The sequence below is a fragment of the Arvicanthis niloticus genome, chromosome 11, assembly GCF_011762505.2.
Source record: "Arvicanthis niloticus isolate mArvNil1 chromosome 11, mArvNil1.pat.X, whole genome shotgun sequence".
NCBI classification, from domain to species: domain Eukaryota; kingdom Metazoa; phylum Chordata; class Mammalia; order Rodentia; family Muridae; genus Arvicanthis; species Arvicanthis niloticus.
The window spans coordinates 56,008,471-56,031,217 of record NC_047668.1 but is presented as its reverse complement, the minus strand read 5'-3'; the positions used below and the strand labels follow the sequence as shown (position 1 = coordinate 56,031,217).

At 49.3% G+C, this 22,747-nt stretch overlaps 1 protein-coding gene across 4 annotated transcripts in view; it reads right to left on the bottom strand.

The window, feature by feature from the left end:
- The window catches only part of Dnmt3a (DNA methyltransferase 3 alpha), a 101,542-nt gene that overhangs the window by 72,471 nt on the left and 6,324 nt on the right, over window positions 1–22,747 (bottom strand). For all 4 annotated transcript variants that reach the window (XM_076942221.1, XM_076942219.1, XM_076942220.1 and 1 more), the window contains exon 2: window positions 878–1,120. In XM_076942221.1, coding sequence (XP_076798336.1) covers window positions 878–940 — 63 coding nt within the window. In that variant the 5' untranslated portion in view covers window positions 941–1,120. The remainder of the gene's footprint in view (window positions 1–877; window positions 1,121–22,747) is intronic.

Below are 22,747 nucleotides of genomic sequence, written 5' to 3'. Positions count from 1 at the left end.
ATCCCTTGTCAGGAGAACAAACTCCACACACCTCTCCCAGGGACTGAGAGAGGCAGGACAGTGGAGTTGACAGACCAACAGAGGAGACATAGAGTCTAGTGTTGGAGTTTGTGGCCACAGCCACAAGGTGACTTTTTGTGGTCCTTTCAGGGATTCCCATTCATCTAATGAAATCCCTTTGACTGACTTGATCCCAACCTGGGGTCAGTAGTAGGGTGAAGAGGTCACCTCCCACAGGACTCTGAAAATACAGAAGTCACTGGTTCCATGGCCTGGAGTCACATCAAAGGTTACCTAGCGACTCCCACTTGGAGCCTGGGTGGGTGAGCCATCATTGTCTCCAAAGGTCGATGATGTCACTGCTCCTGAGCACCTGAACAAAGCCACGTGCTAGAATATCTGTGTGGGCTGATCACCTCCTGTCCACAGCGTCCCAGAACGCTACTAAATACAGGGGAGAGCCAAGCAGCTCCAACACAGAAGTGCAATGATCCCTGAGGTCTTACAGGTAGTCTAGGGCAGATCCAAAAAGAAATGCAGGCGTTTGGACACCCCCTCCCTACAAGGATGACCCCTCAAAGCTGCACAGACCTATAGTTTGGGCCTTCTGATCCTCAAAGTTGACCCTCAGAGACCACAGTGGATGTAACTACCATCCTGCAACCAGAGTGCCTGGGTTCAGGTTCTGCCTCAGCTTAGAATTTAACTAAGCTTCTGTTTCCCAGCAACTGTCTGGCAGGAACAATCAGTATATGTGACCCATGACCCATCACAACATCAGGTCAGCATCCCTAAGCTGTCATTATGTGGGGACAGGCCCCTCTTCTTTCCTGTCACCAGCCACAGGGTCCACTAAAGAACCAAGAGGGTTGCTCACCTTTCGATCATCCTCCCGCTCCAGAGAGGAGCTGCTGGTGTCCCCGGGGCCGCTGGAGGGCATTGCTGGCAGCTGGGCAGTAGGAGGCAGGCTGGGGCTTCGAGGACGCTGCGGGACTGACTGTGAGGGCTTCAGAAGGAATTATCGTGGTCTTTGTAAGCAAGAGCTAAAACTTAAACATAGATCCTGATGTTAAGCCCTCGGAAAAGTGCTGCCTCAGCGCTGGTCTTCAGGTGGCTCTGCCTGTAGGGAAGAGAAGTTGGTCAGCAGGGCACAGCACAGACCCTCCAGCCCAGGGCCAGCCTGGCCTCTGACCTCTCTTCTCCCAGTCTCACCAGCACCCCAGAGTGTGAGAAACTGAGGCAGTCTCCACCTCCTCTAAGAGCCTGGAGGCTATGACAGTCCCTTTCCGAAACTCAAAGGTGTAGCGCACGCCACTGTTGGGACTTCCAGAGGCCTCCTGCTCCTCCCCTCTCAGCTTTTCTTCCCTCTGAACACTTCCGAAACCCTCCCTCCTACCCCAGCCAGTCCCTGGGAAACCCCAGCCACCACCAGAGGCCCCCAGACCAGCTACATTTTCCTTCTAATCTGTCCTCACCCGACCCCCCCGCCCCCACACTGCTCCTCGAGTGGAGGAGGAAGTGAACAGCAGCCACAGGATGTAGTGAAATGAATGTCATTTTGCTCAGCCAGCCCAGGACCGGCACCCCACTGACAAAGCTGAGGCCCGAACCCAGGCTGTTCTGGGATGCCGGGTTTGCTGCACTCTCTGGGTGCCAAGGGATGAGCTCCAGGCCATAGTTGCACTGAACAGGCATGCAAGCCACCCTCTCCAAGCCCCTCTTGTGGCCTCATATGCCGTCAGAACTGGTGGGCTTGAGCACTACCAAACGCACACAGCTGTATTTTAGGGGCTTTTCTTCCTCCCTCCTCCAGGTGTGGGCCGCAAGCCAGTGAAATAACAAAGCCTGAGCCTCAGGCCACAGCTCAGGGTGGGTGTGTTACTGCCACAAATCAACCCCCTTCACTCCGGAGACACACAACGGTTCCTGCCCCCTCACCACCACCCCAAGAGACAGCGCCAAGCCCCTGCCTTGAGTGTGTGCCTGCCTGGGAGGGGATTGGCAATGGTGGCAGAGTAGGAGGTGGGCTGGATCCGAGCCCACCCACACCCTTCCCCTTCCAGTTCCCTGTTCTGCTTCCCAGCTCCCTCCCTGTTGGGCCTTTCTTCCCAGCCCCCTCTGCCAGGGCTCCCTGGAAAACCAGGAACGGGAAACTGCCTAGGCTTGGGTTTCCCATGGGCTCCGTCCCTTCCCCAGGGATGTGATAGCCTGGGAGGTGGGTGCCCCAGTTTGGGCTCTGTACTGGCAGAGACAGGAGAAAGCTGGAGGGGGGCGGGGCACTGCAGAGCCGGGAGAAAGAGAAGTTAAAATCCAAGCCCTGCTGGAGAGGCTATGCCTAAGGGCTGCACTCTATCTAGAGAGGCTCCAGGAAGGAGACGCCTTACTCCCAACGACATTAATCTTGTCTGGGTACTGGGTTCAAGGCTGGCTGCCCAAATACCTGAGAGGGTGGCGGCAGCAAAGAGAGTGGCCCCACACAGTGACACCCACCACACCTCATTTGGAAAGCTCCAAGCTCTTCCCTAGTTTACTGCTATGGCTAAGGCTCAAACAGTTGGGACATGTCTGAGGTGTGAGCCAGGTCTCATGACTGAACTCTGAGGGGCTGAATGCTCTTGGAAGCCATTTCCCCTTATCCCCAAGCCCACAGAAACTGCTCCCCACAGCCTGAGAGGAAAGCTGATCCGACCCAGTACTCCAAGAGGCTTCTCTCCTGCTATTGGCCAGTGATCTCACCCAAATCCCAGCTTCCCCTTTGTGACCATAGTTGTTTCCAATCACCCCGCATCAAAACCTTGACAAGTGGGTGTCAGTCCAGAGATTCAGTCAGTGGGAAAGAATGCTGGACTCAGAGCTAGCAGATAAGGTCATCACAGGGTCAGCGGACCCCCAGGATGTCATCCAGCTCCCACCTGACAGGCAATTGGAACCTTACAAGCAACAGGAGACCTGCCAACAGACTGGGCATCTTCAAGTACCCCACAATGGAGACAGACCAGGCGCAAAGCAAGCTGGGAATTACTTTGCTCCATGGTCCAGAGAGACACAGGGGAACGTGTACTGGAGTTTGGTGAAGGAAGGGAGGGAGCAGTCAGGAAAGGCAGAACAGAGGGCACCGACCACAAGGGCAGTCACCCAGGAAAGAAGGGAAAGGAAGAAAATGTCTCAGGCCACCCACGTCCCTGACATGTGAGCTTCATGAAAGGTCAGCACAGAAAACAGTGGTTCTGGGTCAAACCTAGGTCCCTTTGTGTTTCTCCAGAAACCGCAAAAGCCCTCAGCATCATCTGAAATCATCAGAGTGTGACCAGTGCCCTCCTTAGTGGCCAAGGCCCCATGCCTGAACATAGTACTGTCCACTTAAACTTGAGAGCCACACTCTTTTCTCAAGCTAACCTGGCTACAGGGAGCAGTGGGCTCTGGGACCCACTGTCCCAAGCTAGCAGCAGACTCCTGCAGCCCACAACACCTACAGCATCCTTCTTACCGAGGCCAAGGCTGCACCACAGAAGTCCTCACCATGGGCCCAGCCATCACCACCAGCAGTTTTTATCTCCTCAATAATTCTTCATGTCCATACTGACCCTGAATAATGTTTATAACAACAACAGCATAAAGGTGCTTATCCTTGGGCTGGAAAGATGGCTCAGTGGTTAAGAGTGCTTGATGCTCTTCCAGAGGTCCCTGGTTCCTAACACCCAAAGCAGGTGCCTCAAAACAGCCTTAACTCTAGCTCCAGGAGATGACACCCTCTTCAGACCTCCACAGACACTGCGCACGCGCGCACACACACACACACACACACACACACACACTGATCTTCAGGGGGAAAATGCTCATCCTTGAACTCATGACCCTCCTGCCTCCACCTCCCACAAGCTAGGGTTGACCAATATGTCCTATGTGCCTGGTTTCAGTGATGATAGAGATGAAACTCAAGGCCTTGTACGTGCCAAGAGCCCCACTCACTGAAGCACCCCTACAGCCTATTTTGTTATAGTTTTCTTTTCTGAGAGGGTCTAACACAGCCCAGGCTGCCCTCAAACTTGCTATGCAGCTGAGAACTTGAATTCCTGATCCTCCTGCCTCCCCCCACCCAAGTGCTGGGATTACAAGCATGTGCCAGCATGCCTAGAGAGGATTGCAGTACCAGCTGAACTCCACACCTTACAAACTCCTTCAACCTAGCAGACTTTTTTTTTTTTTTTTTTTTTTTTTAAGATGTGAAATGACAAGAACAGGCTTAACAAGGGAAAAGACATTACCAACAAAATTTCAAGATTGGGAAAGCAACTTAACAGTCAAATCAGAGACAGACACGTAAAAGCTGATTTTCAATGCGTAGTTCTTAACAGATCCTTGTTGCCATAGCACCAGGCACCTGTGGGACTAAACTGAAGAGGAAGCACGTGTGAAAACAGAGGGGCTGGAACAAGAACCATCCCAAGACACCTGCGCCCCCTGAAGCTGCAACAAAAGATTCTCTAGAGGGCAAAATGGTTCAGGTAGAGGTAACATCCCAGCCAGCAGAAGTAAGTTCATTTAAATGATGATGTCAGTTCTTAGCCCCTTCTGGACTGGAAACAGTGGCAGCCAGACCCTGCTCTCTGGAGCAAAAGCAGGAGACTAACATTAATACCAAAATCACTTGTTCATTACCAGTGAGGATCTGTAAGTTGACAAGTCTTTGGGCCCAGAGCTTACAATAAACTTCTCTGGGTTAGTTGGTCTCAGTTGTTTGTTTTGGGGTTTTGTTTGTTTTATTTTTGAGACAGGATATCATTATAGAGCTCAGGCTAGCCTGAAACTCTCTGTGTAGCCCAGGATGGCCTTAAACTAGAGATTTTTCTGCCTCTATCACCTGAGTAGTGATTTCAGGTCTGAATCGTCATATCCAGCCACTCCCCTGTCCTTTCTTCCATCCTTTCTTCCATCCTTTCTTCCATCCTTCCTTCTTTTGTTCCTTCCTTCCATCCTCTCTTCCTTCTATCCTTCCTTCCTTCAGAGAAAGGGTCTCACTACTGTAGCCCTGGTTAGCCCGGAGCTTGCTACATAGACTAAGCTGGCCTAGAATTTACAGGGCTCTGCCTGCCTCTGCCTCCTGCAATTCTTAATCAAAGGTCAACCAAGGGCCAACAGATATTAGGAGAGCCTCTGACTTGTAAGATAGGGACCAGAATAAAACCAAACCAACTGTAGCAAAACACGTCAATGGTTTCTATAGCCACAAAACAAGAATGTGATGTTGCTGAAAAAGAAGAGAACAGAAAAGCACTTCCAGGGGCTGGAAGGATGGCACAGCTGTTAAAGAGTGCAGACTGCCCTTAAAAAGGGCAGAGTTCACTCCCAGAACTCATGTCAACCGGATGACAACCACCCGCAGCATCCGAGCATCTGACATCTCCGGCTTCCTTGGGTATCCACACTCACATACACAGACACCTCCATGGCCACAGCCACATACACATTGTTAAAAATAAATGCATCTTTTTAAAAAAGGAACTTCTACAAATACAAACATTGAGGAAGTAGAAACAAAACTCAGTGGCCAACTGGAAATAAAATGATTTAGCATAAGATCCAGGATGCCGCCAGCCCACCGCCATACCTATAGGAATCCAAGAGACAAAGCCTGTCAAAGACATCTGCATCCCTGTATTTCCTGAGGTGCTGTTTGCAGAAGGGATCAACCTAGGCACCGCCAACAGATGACCACGTAAAGGGAAGATGTGACGTATGCCCAACTGAGTATTGTTCAGTTACAAAATAGTAAAACTCGTCTGCAGCAGCGTGCAGCACTGGGAGCACATTAGACTGAGACATAAGTCAGGCATGGAAGGACAAATACCACATGGCATCATCTGCATGTAAAAGTCTGGCCAGACATGGTGATGCACACCTTTAATCCTGGCACTTAAAAGGCAGAGACAGGGGGATCTCTATGAGTTTAAAGACTGGTCTACATAGCAAGTTCCAAACTTGCCAGAGCTACATAGTGAGACCCTGCCTTGGGGAGGAAGAGGAGGAGAAGAAAGATTTTTACATGTGGGTCTCATAGAAATAAGGTACAGACTAGCAGGTATGGGGGTGGGGGAAGGAAAGAGGTGAAAGGATGGAGAAGACATGGTTAATGGGGACAGGGGTTCACCTAGATACAAGTAAAAAAAATTTTTTTCTTTTCCCCAAGAAAGGGTTTCTCTGTGTAGCTCTGGCTGTCCTTGAACTCACTCTGTAGACCAGGCTTCCTGCTTCTGCCTCCCAACAGAGTGCTGGGATTAAAGGCATGCCCCACCACCACCACTGGATAAAGTAATAACTTTTTTTTAAAGTTATTTTTAGGGCTGGAGAGATGGCTCAGCAGTGAAGAGCACTCACTGCTCTTCCAGAGGTCCTGAGTTCAATTCCCAGCAACCACACGGTGGCTCACAACCATCTGTAATGGGATCTAATGCCCTCTTCTGGTGTGTTTGAAGACAGCTATAGTGTACTCATATAAATAAAATAAATCTTTAAAAAAAGTTATTTTTAATTTGAATGAAGGTGACTATGTATCCACATGTGTATGGGTGCCCTCAGAAGCCAGAGGAAGATGTTGTATCACTAAGAAATGATCCCATGGCACCCATGGGTGTCAGGAACCGACACCCTCAGAATCCAGGCCCTCTGCAAGAACAAGCAGCCCTGCCTACAAAGCCATTTCTCCAGCTCCATGAAGGAATAACTTTCAATGCTCTGTGGCACAGGAGAGCAACCAAGGCCAACACCAACTAATTGTAAATTTCAAAATAGCTGATAAGAGTTTGACTGTTTCTAACCCCCCCCCCCCAAAAAAAAAAAAAATCTTGGTGTTTGATCAGTGTTTGAGGTGATGGCTATGCCAATGCCCTGACCTGACTGGCCCATTACACAGATGTACTGAAACACCACAATGTAAGCAGGAGAGGTGGCTTTGCAGGTGAGGTGCTTGCCACACAGGCACAACAAGGACTTCAGATCCCAGGAATCTATGCAAAAGCCAGGCAGAGGCAGTAACACACATGTCTGTAATCCCAGCACACCTCTGTCCCAGAAGTAGAGACAGGAGAACCACCAGAAGTTTGCTGGTCAAATGGGCCAAACAGTGTTATACATGAATGCACAGACACACACATGCACATGCCAAAATATCTGACAATGTGCCCCAAGAATATTTGCCTCATCGTTTTGTTTTTTAAGACAAGAGTTTCTCTTTGGGTAGCCTTAGCTTTCCTGGGACCTATAGACTAGGCTGGCCTCAACTCAGAGATCCACCCATCTCTGCCTCCCCAGTGCTGGGATTAAAGGCATGTACCACCACTGCCCAGTTACTATTCATCATTTAATAGAAGTGGTTGCTACAAAGAAAAAATATGGACATGATTGTGCATAACTGTCATCCCAGCTTCTTGAGAGGCTGAGACAGGAGGTTTGCTTGAGTTCAAGGCCAGCTTGGTCTATATAGCAAGTTTCAGGCTAGTCAAGGCTACACAGTTAGATACTGAGTGGGGTCGGAGTGAGGAAAAGAAATAAATCTGACCTCTTCTGATAGAGTTCTTTACCCTGCCATTCCATCACTTAAGTGTGAGAACAGAATAAAGATACTTTCAGCCACACATGGTCTCACACTCTAGTCAGAGGAAGCTGGGAGAAGAGCCTACAATACAGGAGAACCAGCACATGAGAAGAGGGAAAGGATTCTTTGCTGTGAAGCTGAAGAGAGACTATGCAGTAACCACCTGACAGGTGATTCAAGATACAAGCCTGCCAGGCACCGCCATCTCTGTACATCCGCCACTCAACCAGACCAGTGGCAGGGACATCTTCTAGCCTACTCTACAACCAGAGTCCAGGCACTGACTATATTTGGATATTCAGTCACCTGTCCTAGAAGACAACCACAGGGATGAACTGAGCAAGAGGAAGGCAGAAAAACAGTCACAGCCAATAGATAGTGTTCCAAGGATGATCACTGAGGAACATCACGAATATCACACGAATGTCAGCAACCACAACCATGTGCCTAGAGAATGGTGAACCCAGGGCAAGAGAGTAAAGACCTCCAAATGTGGACAGAAGAATTTCCAACACACTGTTACAGAAGGAATTAGCAACAGGCACAAAGAAGACCAGTTTAAAAAAAAAAAACAAAAAACAAAAACAACAACAACAAAAACACAAGGCAACTACTAACTACAGGGAAAAAAACCAAAAAGGAAACTTGTTAGGCTCAGCTGTGAATAACAGTTACATTGACATAAAAATGTAATTGTCTGTTTAACAAAGGTGCTTATACACACACACACACACACACACACACACACACAGCACAATTGTTTTCTGTAACACAAAATTCATGGCTTAAAAGAACAGATTTCTTACCTGGCCTCTCTGTACATTAGAAGTCACGGCAGTTCTCCTAAGGTAAGGTCAGAGTGCTGGCAGGGCTGCACGCTTTCCCTACAGGTGCTAGGGAGAATCCTCTTTCTCACATGTCTAGGTATCTAGAGGTTGACTCCTTTCCTTGGCTCATAGTCCCTTCCTTCCATCTCCAAAGCTAGTAATGGCTATTGTCTCGCCCTCACCCCTTCCCTGCTACCCTGCTCCTGCCTTCACCTCTCATTTCCAAGGATCCTGCGATTACAATAATGGATTCAGAAATCCCAGGATAATCTCTCCATTTCAAGGTCTTCATTTAGTCACATCTGCCAAGTCCCTTTGCTCATGTGAGGGGACATATACATAGATCCAGGAAATTAGAACACAGCCTTTTTATTTTTCATTTTTTTCTTTTCTTTTCTTTCTTTCTTTCTTTCTTTTTTTTTTTTCTGGAGACAAGGTTTCTCTGTGTAGTCTTGGCTGTCCTAGAACTCGCTCTATAGACCAGGCTGGCCTCAAACTCACAAAGATCTGCCTGCCTCTGCTTCACTAGGGCTGAGATTAAAGGGGTGCACCACTCTCTGGAGAACATGGCCTTTTTTATTATGCCTGTTAGATGTAGACGTTTACATATGTGGACAGAAGCATAAGAGACACTTTTGAATGAATATCAGAAGGGTATTGTCACTAGTAAGCCTACCACACCACGTGCCGTGGTATATGTAAGTGCGCACATGCACACGCGCGCGCGCGCGCACACACACACACACAAATAAGATGTAAAGAATTTTCAAAAATCTATTAAAAAGGAAATCAATTAAAATGTCTATATAGAGGCATCATAAAAATGTTATGTGCAGAGGCAGGGGCTGAAGGAATATAAAATAAGATTTCTGGAGGGAACATCTGACAGGACTAGAAGTGGCAGCCTCTGAGGCTGCAGAGGGATCAGCAAGCACTGTACTGTCTGAGGCTCCTGCTTCCTAGACCCTCTGATGGTTAGGAAAGGTGCAGTTTTACAGGGAGGGACCAGCACTGGGGAAAAGGCCTTCACTCCACTGTGGTCATTCATTGGTGGTGTGTGGCCTCTATTTCTCCTCCAGAAACGGGAGGAGATGCAGCTACTCTTCCCCTCTGTTCTGTGATATCAAGTCCCAGAGAACAAACAAGCCCAGCTCTTTGCACCCACAGTTCCATCGACAGCTACCTTCCTCCCAGTGTGCATGCACCTTGTCCCTCATAGAGTGTCTAGTCCTTCCAATGCATTTCCTCCCGGTCCAGCCATGACAGCACCTCATTCTCACTACTTCCAAACTGGGGGTGTCAATGCTGAACACATGCCAGCCACAGCCCCCCTCATCCTGCCTCCTGCTGGGGCCTCAAATTTGTACCATACACTATCCCCAACATCATCTCCACCTTCTTCTCCAGGCTCCACCTCCTCAACACCTCAGAACTGATGCCTCAGGTCTCTGCTCCTCCCTTGCGCCCACTTCAGCTAGAGCCCCTGTATCACTCTGAACCAAAATAAACCCATCAGCGCCCACAGGCCTCCATCTCTGTTCCACCCAAACAGGACCAAAGTCAGAGCCCAGCAGCCCCTCCTTCCCACCTCCAGTATTCTGGGGATTTCTGAAGGTGTTGACTGCGCTTACATTCATGCCCTAGTACCCACCCTGGTCCACAGTGAACATGTGATCTGACAGAGCCAATCAGAGGCCTTACCTGGGACCTTTTTTTTTTTAAAAAAAAAAAACTGATGCTACAGAAGGATGAAAGGAACCAAAGGTGAGTCAGGAGCTGCCAGCCACTGTCTCGGGGTCACATGGGACAAGTAGAGCCAGGACAAAGAGCCAAGTGATGAAGCAAAGGAATCAAAGGTGACAGTTGTCGATGCAAGGCGCTGCACCTGATCTGAGGGAACTTCCTGTACTGTGAGCAAGTCTGAGGAGGCTGACAGCCTGATTCAGGAGCTAGTATCAAGCTCTGGGAAGTCCTCCAGGGAGCCAGGCTGGTTCAAACCTCCGCCTTTTTTTCTTTGAATCATGTTGGCCTGATACAAAACTGAGCTTCAGGTTCCTCAGCTGTAAAACAGAGTGGGTAACAGGACTTGCCTCACAGAACCATGGAGAGACTGAAAAAGTAATGAATTAAAAATGCTTCCTAGAGTGCCTGGCACTGAGAAAACATCGATAAATCTTCACAATTATTAGAGTCTGACTCATCCACCCACAGATTTCTCTCCTCTCTCAAAATCCCTGGAGTGCCACAAGTGGACGTCGCTCACAGAAGCTGTGTGTTCCTATGCCACGCCACACCATGCCACGCTTGTGAACAGAACTTTATGATGTCAACATTTCATTCATGCTCACACCCCACCCACCATCTAGAGTACTATTTTTATCCCCATTTTCCAGATGAGGAAAGCGAGGTTCCCAAACTGCCCAAGATTGTAATTAGAGGAGCAAGGATCAAAGGCCATCCTGCCCCACCACAATCTCTTGTAATCAGCTCAGGACTTTTACAGTTATGTTCACTTTGGGCATAAACAAGTCAGAAAATTTCCACCTGTCTTACTTTCCTGGCTCAGTTTGAGTGGTTTTTCTCTGTGTAGCCCTGGCTGTCCTGGAACTTGCTCTGTAAATTGGGCTGGCCTCAAACTCACAGAGACCCGCCTGCCTCTGCCTCCCGAGTGCTGGGGTTAAAGGTATGTGTCACCACCACCACCACCACCACCACCACTGAGGGCTTAACCACAGCCTTCTAATGTAGTGATTTGTTTGTCCAATGGAGGAGTTCATTTATTAATTCAGCTCTTTACTGAGCACCTGCCACTGTGCTTTGAGATGTTTTTTGTGTTGGCTGTTGCATTCAGCCCTTATAACAAATCTAAGAAGCACATTCTCCTTAAGCATGTCATCCATATCTTTAAAGAAAGAAGGGTCGATCCTAAGGATCATAGCTCTGACACCTCAGGAAAGAGCCATGGATCCAGGTCCGGCGCACTCCACAGCCCTGGAAACAGGGCAGCACCCAGCAGAGCAGGGTCAGCAGAGGCCCCGTGCCCCTGCCAGCAGCCCTGAGAGACCCCAGGTCCTGCATAATGGATGCATGGCTGAGTTTCCTATTTGAGCTGGGAAAGAGGTTAAAGTGACGCCTATGGGTAATGGGCTTATCCCCCGCATCACCCACCATTCACCAAGGTGGTAGAAGCAAAAAGTTGCGTGGCACATCAGGGTTTTCCCCTCCTACCAGAGTGTCTCTGGGTCACAAGGCTGCGGCTGGGTAGAAGGGACAGGGGGAGGTCTTGCTTCCATTTTTGGGTGAGATGACATCATCATCCCATTTGCTCCCACTTTCAGAAGTGTCACTTGCACCCAGCCCACCAGCTGCCCACAGAAATCCCAAAAGCCTCTGGTGACAGGCCAACAGCCCTGCCATCCTGTCCCCACTTCAGAGCCTGACTCAGGCATCATCACGAAAGGATCTCACGCTCCCGGAAAGCCATAGCACACCATCAGACACACTCATGAGCAAGCCACACCTCCCGCCACTACGGCAGCCACGGGGGAGGGGATGAGTCTGGATCACAGACTCCTTCGCTTGCGCTAATGGTTACCATGGCACATCCCCTAACGCAGAGAGAATAAAAGGTTTATGCCCAAAATAGATGCTGTGAAAGAGCTGGAATTGTTCTCAGGAGTCAACAGGAGCCACCACAGACTTCATAAAGGAATGCCTGTTGCTGGGTGTGGGCCACTGAAGGCTCCTGCCTCAGGCTATGCCTTATGGCAACTGAAACTGGCTTCCCATGGCTTCCCAAGGACTGCAGGGTATCCCAGCATGAATGCATGTGTGAGAGCCAGCATGTGGTCCCTGGGGAGTTTGTTGGCAGCCCCTACTCTCTTCAGGAGGTGGTTCCTGGGCCACAGCAATGTGTTTCTCTCAAGAACAGGCCACACTTGCCACCTGCAGAGCCTCTTCACTCACTCTCCCCAGACCCCTTCATCTGGCTCCTGCCCCCCTCCCCATACCCTTCAACTCACTGGAGACTCAATCCTGGAAAGAGAACTTTCAAAATAGGTATGTGAGAAAGTGAGACATCTGCCTGACTTTTTTGGGCCCCTGGGCCACTGACTCAACTGTCTGAAAACATAGGCTTACCTCAATGTCTGGAGTGACTGGTCCTATTAGTAAGCATTGCCGGTACACAACAGAGTCCAGGAAGACTAGACTACAAGTTAGAAAAATCTGTCCAGTGTATCCTAGAATTTCCACGCCCCCAAATGAGGACAGTAGAGGACCTGGCTCCTTCAGGCACAGTGGAAGCTTGGGTCATTAATGACATGGCATCCACTGAGCTTCTCCTGGCTTCAAGTGGAGTTAATACAGAATTTGGAACGAGAGGAAACCAGATCACAAATGTAGCCTGTGAAACAAACACAGAAAACATGACTTTTGTGTATTTTCTGTAATTTGGGTTATGGGCAATGGTAAGCCACCTATCATGGGTGCTAGGAACTGAATTCATGTCTTCTGGGAAGAGCAGCAAATGCTCTCAACTGCTGAGCCATGTCTCCAGCCTGATCTTGAATTCTTGATCTCTAGCCTCTACCTCTCAAATGCTGAGGTTACAGGTCTGTGCCACCATGACCAGCCAGGATTAGAACTCTGGACAGGCAGATGCCCAGTTGTCCTGCTGTTGTGTGGGAGGTCAGAAGGATAGGAAAGATGCACATGAAAGCTGTGTAGCCAAAGTACCAACTAAACTGTGCCAGATGCTAGTATCCCTCATTACCGTCTCTGAAAAATATGCATGGCCCCTTTAAATATTTCTCCTTTGCTGGCTGGCACAATGTAAAACTTAGTAGAAGACACTGGAGAGCTGGGCAGTGGTGGTGCACACCTTTAATCAATTCCAACACTCGGGAGGCAGAAAGAGGTGGGATTTCTGTGAGTTCAAGGCCAGCCTGATCTATAGAGTTGTAGGACAGCCAGGGATACGTGGAGAAATCCTGTCTCAAAAACCACAGAAGACAGAGGAGGGAGGAGGGGGAGGAGGAGGCAGCAGCACTAGAGAGATTCAGGGAGGCGGTTGTCCTTCCTGGTCTGTGTGCTGGCGTGAAGGTTCCTGTACCATACAGCATCCACACCTCACAGCCTACATGCTTTCTAGCATTAAGCTCTCAAAGGAGACCAAACTTCCGGGCACTCAGCTCTTATGTTGTGGCAGCTGTTCCAGCAGGGCAGGAGAGCAACAGCCAGAAGCTTCCCAGCACCTCCTTGGGGAGCTAAGCAGTGAACCTCAAGGAACATGCCCTCTTTAAACCCAAAAGGCCCAGAATGCAGACATCCACTAAGATTCATCCACATGACACTAGCGACTCCTCTGCCATCTAGGGAGCAATGGCCACCCCCCACCCCCAAGGGCGGGCTCTCAGCCCCAGGCAGCCTCTTCCCTGGGTACTCTGGCAGTCACCACAGGAGTAGTAGCTGTTCCTTGTGAATTCACTGGAGTTCATTTTCTCTGACTGACCAAGCCTTATTATCCCAGTCCTGTTACAGTTAATAGTTCTTCACGTTAAACTTTCCTTGTTCAGAATACCAAGTGGTTTGTCTCCTGATGGACACAGCCACTCATGTGCTCGAGGGTTTTGTCCTTCATGCCGTCTTTGGCTTGTTGGCAACCCTGCCAACTAACCCCCTCCACTTCAAGCATGCATCTACACTGATGCAGGGAACACTACAGTTGAGCTGGGCCACAGGGTACAAGAGCCCCTGCTTCTAGAAGCTCACAAGCCCAAGGATGGTCTGCCACCCTGGCCTCTGCTGCCCTAGCTCTGTCCTGCAGCCAGGGCCAGTGAGGAGGCAGCCCTGCCTTCACTGCTGGACTTCTGCATTGACCTCCACTCTGCCCCCAGTTCTTTTCTTAAGGAGGACAGACCCCCACCTTCAAGGCTCTGTCTGTCTTCATTTTCTGCCTGCCCATCTGGATGCACAGGTCAAATTCTGCTCTTGAGAACCAGGTCCTTAGAGCTGGCTCTATTTCCTGTCTTCTCTCAGTATGTAGAAACGACTGTCTCCCCTTATCCCATGACTCAATCCTCCAGTCTCTTATCCTTTCATTTACTCTAGGAACCTTGTGTCACTGGACAATAACCTTGGTGACTACACAGTAGGCCTGCTTGGTCTCTTCCTCCAGCCCACCCTGTCATCAGAATGTCCACACATGATTCTCCCAACCAAAACCTGATGTCTGTGAGAAGTTTACAACTGACTCCGGTGATGGATGCAGTCCTGGAGGGTTTGAAAGGCAATCACACTGTACACTTAGAAGGTTGAATTGTACAGAAATGCAAATTTATCTTGATAAAGCCGACTTCCCCCAACTGTGAGGTGCCAATGATTTTCACACACTGATCTTATACTGACAGCTGGCTCTAACCTCACCTCTCCCAGCTGACCCCCTTGTTTCTGCAGTCTGTTCACACCATTTTTCTCTGAAAGGGGTGCCCTCTGGAGCCCCCTGAGAGCTCTCGCCCCATTCTTCAGGCTGACATATCTCCTTCCTTCATCCCTCTGTGACCACGTACTTACCCAGGGGCTCTGATCGTATCTGTGGGTGGTCATGCAATACCACACATGTATATAGATGTGTCTAGTTTCCCAAACATATGAGGTCAAGGTTCGTGTCTTGTTCTTTCCCATCCAGGCAGCACAGCCCACAGTGGGGGCTGACCTCCATCCTATTCTAGTTGACCCTTGAGGCAGAGAGGACTGTGCAAAGTCACTCCCTGGCAGCTGCAACATCCCCAGCACAGTACTGCAGTGACAAGAGCAACACCCCCATAATCCTCATTCAGGGGGTCGCTTGGCAAAGCTCCAAGGCATGGAAAGACCATGTGGAGCTGGGGCTCCAGTCCACCATCTGCAAGCCAAAACTGACATCTGCCATGGATCTTGCAGGTTTTCCTGCCCCCAGATGCCCAGGTGAAGGGGTCATGAGGATCCCAGGAAGGCTCTAGCCTCCCACCCCTTGGGAAGCTGGCTTGCCTGCAACCTCTTTACCACAGTGTCCACAGCCATGCTTCCCCCAGGCCCACTGTCACCCTCTTTCTCCACAAAGCATCCTAATAACTATCGAGCTGACCATTCCTAGGTCAGACCTGGGAAGTCCCTAGGGCTTCAGGATGAGGAGATACAGGTGGAACTCAACTTCTCCTCAGAGCAAAGCAGCACTGAAAAGTTCTTAGAACTCTCCATGGGTCCTGGTCTGTCTCCCTGCTCCCCACAATGACCCAAACCAAGTCACTGGTGTAAAGAGTTGACATTTAGAGGTGTGAGGTTTAGTTTCCTAATCTGTGAAGTGAGGTGAATGAGAATTATCATCTTACAAGTCTGCCTCAGGTATGAGAGCAGGAGTTGAGTGTTTAGCTCAGTGCTTGGTATGCGGTAGATGCTCAGCAGGTGTTCCTTTTAAAAATTATTCTGTGACTCAGGATAAAAGGCCAGCTCACCTAGATTGTGTAGTAAGCTAGCTCACACTCCTGGGTGTCTGCTGCAGCCTGACTCAGGGTCACAGCTTTTCTTCTAGGGTAGCCTTAAAAACATCTGTAAGTCACACAGACCCAGATGTGTGCACATCAACAAATGCACACAGAGACCAAGCACACACACACACACACACACAGAGAGAGAGAGAGAGAGAGAGAGAGAGAGAGAGAGAGAGAGAGAGAGAGAGAGAGAGAGAGAGACAAACATGTACAGGGCCACATAGAGACATGATGTATACATGTAGAGTCACACACAGACACACAAAGACATATCTATAAGCACAGATACACATACAGAGGCAAGCAGACATAGAGATCATAACACAAACACAAAAGACAAATATAGACACATGCGCAGACACATGCACACACAGACACAGATGGATGCACAGTCATACAAACACAGTCACAGATGAGAAAAAGACACAGGAACACACACACACACACACACAGAGGAAGGCACACATGGTGACCCACGAGCACTTGCCCTCCAGAAGCTGCAGACCCTGGGGGACAGCTGGAGCAAGGAACCCACCGTCACCTCCAAACAGACAGGAGTTTGCACATTTCACCTACTGTGTGGGCCAAAGAGGCATTTGGAGACCAGCTTGGGAAGCTCATAGCCATTCACAACATTGTTCTGCAAGAAAATACAAAACATTGCCCTAGAAACAAACATTTGCAATAGAGCCCTCCAAAAGCTGGGAATTGCCTGCACTAGAAAAGTAACAGAGCAAGAAGGAAAAAACCACATAAACTTGGTTTGCCTCTGCAAAATTAATACCAATTACAAAAACATTTATGTGAACTGCTTACCATTTACACCTAATTACCATGCAGAACAATTATGCATATCATTAAGAGCATACAGGATTAATTATGCTGTATGTTTCATGTGATTACACCTCCACACCCTGAGTTCACAGGGATTCAGCTTCCCCAGAGCCAGTCCAGGCTCAAGGCCCTTGCAAGGTTCTGCAGCAGATTCATAGCAAGCCACACCCAGCTACACTACTGCCCAGGGACAGCTCGAGGCTTACCCAGGCCCTCTGGGCAACATCATCTGCATACACACCCGGGATGAGAAGCCATCTTTGGCCAAAGCCTCGAGGACACAGAGGATCTTCAAATGTCTACCAACAGGCATAGCAAGGGTCACAACACAGCTAAATGGCCCCACGGGAACCTGGACCCGCTGGTTCGAGAGGTCTGGCTCTGCAAGAAGGGCAGCCCATCCAGGTCCTGACCTCATCACTCCCAAGTTCACATGTAGCCCCGTGACTCTCACATCTACACTCCCTCTCTGATCCCCTCAGCTCTCACCCTCAGTAGCCTCTCAAGTGTACTGGGGTGACCCAGGCTGGTGGCAAAGAGCTGAGCACAAGGACGTCACTGGGACCTGACAGAGACCATCACAGCTACAAAGACCAGGAGATGCCATTCAGCTCACAAGACAGGGAGGGGAAGCAGGCATCTGCAGACAAGCCTGCTCTGTGCCAAACCAAGAACACACATGGTTGGATTTAAATCCTCAAACACCTGTGAAGCTGACTGCCTAAGGAGTCTCTCAATAGACAGTGAAAGAAAACAGCCAGGCTTCTCGCAAGAAGCACACACCCTGCAAACAAGCAAACAGCCATAAGAGCCTCTGAGATTACATCCACTCTACAGATGGCAGCGTCAAGGTGGGCAGAGGCTGGGTGATCCCCTCAAGGACACCAGCCAAGGAAGTAGCAGAGCCAAGGTCAAACCCCATCTACCCGGTGCCAAATCTGGTGGCTTTGGCACACTGCCACACTGCCTCCGCCTGAGTTCAGCAATACCAACATGGCTCATGTCCTTATCCCAAAAAGACTTTGGGAGTAGTCTTTAGATTCTACCTCATGGAACACTAAAGACCCCTTTCTCTCCAACAATTTTGTATCTGGCCGGTCCCAGATTGTTCCCTCCTCCTTTGGCAGACTTGGCCCTGATGGAGGGGAGCAGCTTTACTCAGGTCCAAGGATGTTCTCATCCTCAGAAGGTGACAGTAATACTTACCCAAATGGAGCAGCCTGGGGGTAGAGGGCTAGGCCTGAAAGCTCATCTTTGGGGGAAATCACCAAGAAGCAGACATTTCAGTTCAAATCCCCAAACTCCAGGAACACTGCCTGATGCCTGTGGCACAAGCCTGGTGAAGTCACCGCCTCCCGAAACATCTGCAGGGCCGCCTAGCACTGATGAAAGCAATAGCCCTTCCTCACCCATCCCACGGACGCCCCCTTTAGGCCTTCTGACGCAGGCTCTCGCCTCCTTCTGCAAGCCTGGCCCAGGCCCAGCTCCAATGTCTCCCAGGAAGCAACACCCCAGAGCCCTCAGGGACTCTCCTGAGCATGCAGGAAGCAGTCACCATTGCCTCTCTTCCCTCCCTTTGGAGCCCAGACCTTGGTGCAGACCCTCTTCTGCTGCCTAGCTGACCCCTACATTTCAACACTGGCTTCTGAGTTTCTCCTTCTGGGTGCCCCAGAATGACCTTCCTCAGATGTCACTGGGGGCCAAGGACTCCAAGTGTAACTCTCATCCTTGTCTGTGGGTAACATCAGAGCCTCCACAGCCTCTAGCTTCATCAGCCTGAATATACCCTTGTCCATCTGGCTAACTGCTCCATGCCCTTCCACTCAGCTTAGGCGTCCCCTCTGTCAGAAATCACTTCAGGACACTCCCTGCTTGTGACTAGGCTTCCCTTATCCAGCCTCAGTAAGGACATGAGCCCCTTCCTGGTTTGTTTTTTGTTTTTTTTTCAAGCTGACCACAGCTGGCAGTTCATTACCCATCTCTCACCTGAAGGTGCAGGGTCCTTGGGTTTCATCTGTATAACCAACATGTGGCACCCAGGAGGCCTTTCAGAGATGAATAGGAACACTATGCATCTGGAGCAAGGGACCTCCAGAGAAAGCTGAAAAGCCGCTGGCCCTGCCACATCAGGGCCTGGGATTAAGATGCCAAACTGTTGGGAGGATGTTGACTGGAGAAAATGGAGAGGCACTGCCCAGCCCCACTGGGCTTTTAAGATGAGTCTCCAGTACCAGGCAGGCCCTCAGGCTACTACCAGCCAGGCTGAGAACCACAGGCCTCTGAGTGGATAGCAACAAGCACACTGTTCATGGCGCTAAAACCATTAGAAGCCATTGCAATGCTATTTGCCAAGGTGGCTATGGTCTAGACCCTCCCATGCTCTAGACTACGGGCAAAGCCAGTGGAGGCAGCAGGACCACAACCCGTAAGAAATGAGGAAGGGGGAAGGGGCCTCTACAGGCAATTCCTGGTTTTGTAGTGGGAATAACAGAGAGACCATTGAGGTAGCTTAGGAAATGACAATTTCTGTTGCCAAACCTGACAACTTGAGTTTGACGTCCAGGACCCATATGGTGGACAGAGAGAACAGATATCCCACAGGTTGTCCTGGTCCCCACACGTGTGCCTGCTCCCCAATATAAAGATTGATATATAGTTACCAAAATGACTCTCTTTCCTTCTTCTTCTTCTTTTTTTTTTTTTTTTTTTTTTTTTTTTTTTTTTTTTTTTTGGTTTTTCGAGACAGGGCTTCTCTGTGTAGTCCTGGCTGTCCTGGAACTCACTCTGTAGACCAGGCTAGCCTCGAACTCAGAAATCCACCTGCCTCTGCCTTCTTTCCTTCATCTTAAGTGTGATGAGAATAGTTGTTTCGTAGGTTCTCACAGTGCAAGGCCTTCATGAGGGGTCCCCTTATTCATAGACCCTTGTATGATGAACCCCACTTATAAAAAGGGGCACTTCCTTCCTGAGTGCCTCCTATATGTGGCTTTAAGATGAGGACTTAGGGCCAGGCAGCAAATGAGTCTCAGCAGCTGAAGATGCTAACCCCAGTAGGGGGCTGTCCGACTCCCGAACAAGCCTGGAACTAGGGTCTGATCAGCAGAGGGACAAGCCCTGGACTTCCTTCCATGCTGGGTTCTTGTCTTCTCCCAGTCTTAGCCCTTCTAGTCCCATCTGCAGCAGGCATCCAAGAGGCATCTACGGACGACGCCAGGGAGAAGACTGAGGAAGGTGAGGTGAGCAGGGTATTGTTGTCAAACAACTGGCCCTGGCCCTGAGCTTCCCAGGGCAGCAAGGTGGCCAGGAAAAGGAATTTTTATATCTCTTTCCTTAATTCCCCCTCTTGGTTGTCACCCACCTCCTTAGGAGCTCCTAGACCAGAGCTGGACACAACTTGAGTCCACATCCAAGGCAAATTCTACAGATACTCCTGCATCTGCAGCAGGGTCTTCTGATGGCAAACTGACCCTTGAGTGTGGGCGGCTTCTCTAGGTGCTCTGTAGAGACTTGGGCTGAGAGACCTGCCCTCTACCCCCAGCTGCATCTTTAGTTATACCTTTAATACCCAGGGGACAATTTGGGTGACTAGCCCTGCAGTCATGCCTTTCAGGGGGGTTTTCAAAGAGTTTTCCCCCATCCCCTGTCCTAGGTTTGTCCAGTGTTCCTGGGAACTAAGTACAAGCAAGACCCTCTGTTCTCAGCCCTTCCCCAGATCCAGATCTCTTCCTGCATAGACTTAGTCACCTTGCCCTAGTCTTTAAGCCAGTTTCTTTCTATTTATTAATGTCGTACCATTTATTTATTTGGAATTTTGTTTGAAACAGTCTATGCAGACATGGCTGGCCTCAAACTCATAGAGATCCTCCTGCCCATTTCCCAAGTACTAGAATGCACAACCATGCACACTCGCGTGCACACACACACACACACACACACCTTTATGTGAGTTCCTGGAGCTTGAACTCCACTTGTGTTGCATCCACTGAGTCTCTCTCTCTGGCTGTCCTGCTGTGTTTCTGTAATTACATCCACAAGCTTTCCAAATGTATGATTTTTCTGTGGTAGCAGATCTCTCCCAAAACTTCACCCAGCATCTGTTCCCAGTGCTTGCCCCCATCACCCTGCCCCACCTACATTAGGATTCCTTTAACCCTGCACGACAGCTGTTCCATGCCTGAGGTCTCCTTTTAGGGACCTTCCTTTCAAAGAACACAGCCCAGGCTGCTCTCACATTCACTATGTAGACAGAGGGTGCCCTTGAACTCATGACCCTCCTGCCTCTACCTCCTGAATGTGTGCGCCACAAAGTCCAGTTTTCTGTTTTGAGATAGTGTCTCACTCTTGTAGCCCAGGCTGGCCCTTAGACTCTCAGCAGTTTTCCTGCGTCAGGCTCATGAGTGCTGTGTAGTCTTGAGCTCCATGCCTGGTTTCTGCTAGTTATTTTTCCTCACAGGCAGCCTTGCTCTGAGGCCTGGATTCCCATTGGTCACAGCTATTGAGGATGAAGCTCCAGCTTCATCCTCCAGCCCCCAGACTCTCCCTCTACTACAAGAGAGTTCCTGCATAGAATATGGTTCTACTTCATCCCCCTTTAAGGGATTTCTTTATTTTTGTTGTTGTTGTAACTACAAACAAACAAAGTCATGTTTTTAAGAGAATACAAAAACACATGGAAAAAAGGTTATATTCTTGATGACAGGTTGGCATGTGTCCTCAGAGGAAATCTTTCATATGCATTTATTAACCTATAAATGGAATTCTTTTTTCTTTAGGACATGCTGTCACTATGTAGTCCTGGCTGTCCTGGAACTCACTGTGTGGACTAGACTGGCCTTGAACTCACAAGAGACTTACCTGTCTGTCTGTCTCCCTCCCTTCCTTCCTTCTTTCTTTTTTTCCCCCAAGACAACGTTTTTCTGTGTAGCCCTGGCTGGTCTGGAATTCTGTAAACCAGGCTGGCCTCAAAATTCAGAGATCCAGCTGCCACTGCCTCCTGAATCCTTGGATAAAAGGTGTGCACCACCACCACTTGACTTTTTTATTTTTTTAATTAAATTTGACCCACATGGTGGAAGACTCCTCCCACAGGTGTCCTTTTGACTTCCGCATGCTTGTTGTGCATTTGTGTTAATATACACACACACGCCAAAGACAATGTAATTTTAAACAGTTTTAAAATTGAGTTATACCTCCAGCACTTAGAGAGCAGAGAATTCAAGGCCAGCCTAGTCTATAACAGGCAAGAGATTACATTAAGCACGTTGCAATTTGGGGTGAGCCAACAGCACCTCAAGGACACTCACCAATCAGGATAGATCTCTCAGCACCTCATTTATTTGTAAGCTCATCTTCTTAGACTCTATATTAACCACACAGGCCCATTTCATCACGAGGCCTCCTCTCCATAGCTTCTGCCGCCTCATGCCTCTGCCTGGCATGGGCAGGTTACACTGTCTGCCACCTCCCAGAGTCTTTTGGGAAACAGAGAAGGCATGCTTCAGGGTCATGGCCACTCGGACAACCTCAATGAAGCAGCCCATATCCAGCCAACAGTTCAGCCCACAAGTGTGACTCCTCAACTTCACAGTCACCAGCCTAAGTATCTGATGTCATTTCTCAGAATGGAAGTGTCTTCTGCACCAGTGACCACCTCCAGGGTAAGAAGAGCACAGGGGCCAGGTACAGAAGTTCACATTTGTAATCCCAGCAGGCTAAAGGAAGAGTATCATGAATATGGGGCTAGCCTCAGCTTAAGTAAGACACTGCCTCAAAACTCCAAATCAAAACAAACCGCTGGGCTAGAAGCAGGAGACTCCGATCTCAGTCCCATCACTTGCTGTTAAGATGGCCACCTGTCCATCCCATCTGTGTACCCAGACAGGACAGTTAACAGGCTCAGAATTTAAAATGACCTTGACATTTGGAACAGGATCAATAAGAATGACCACAGGAAAGAGAAAATGGGA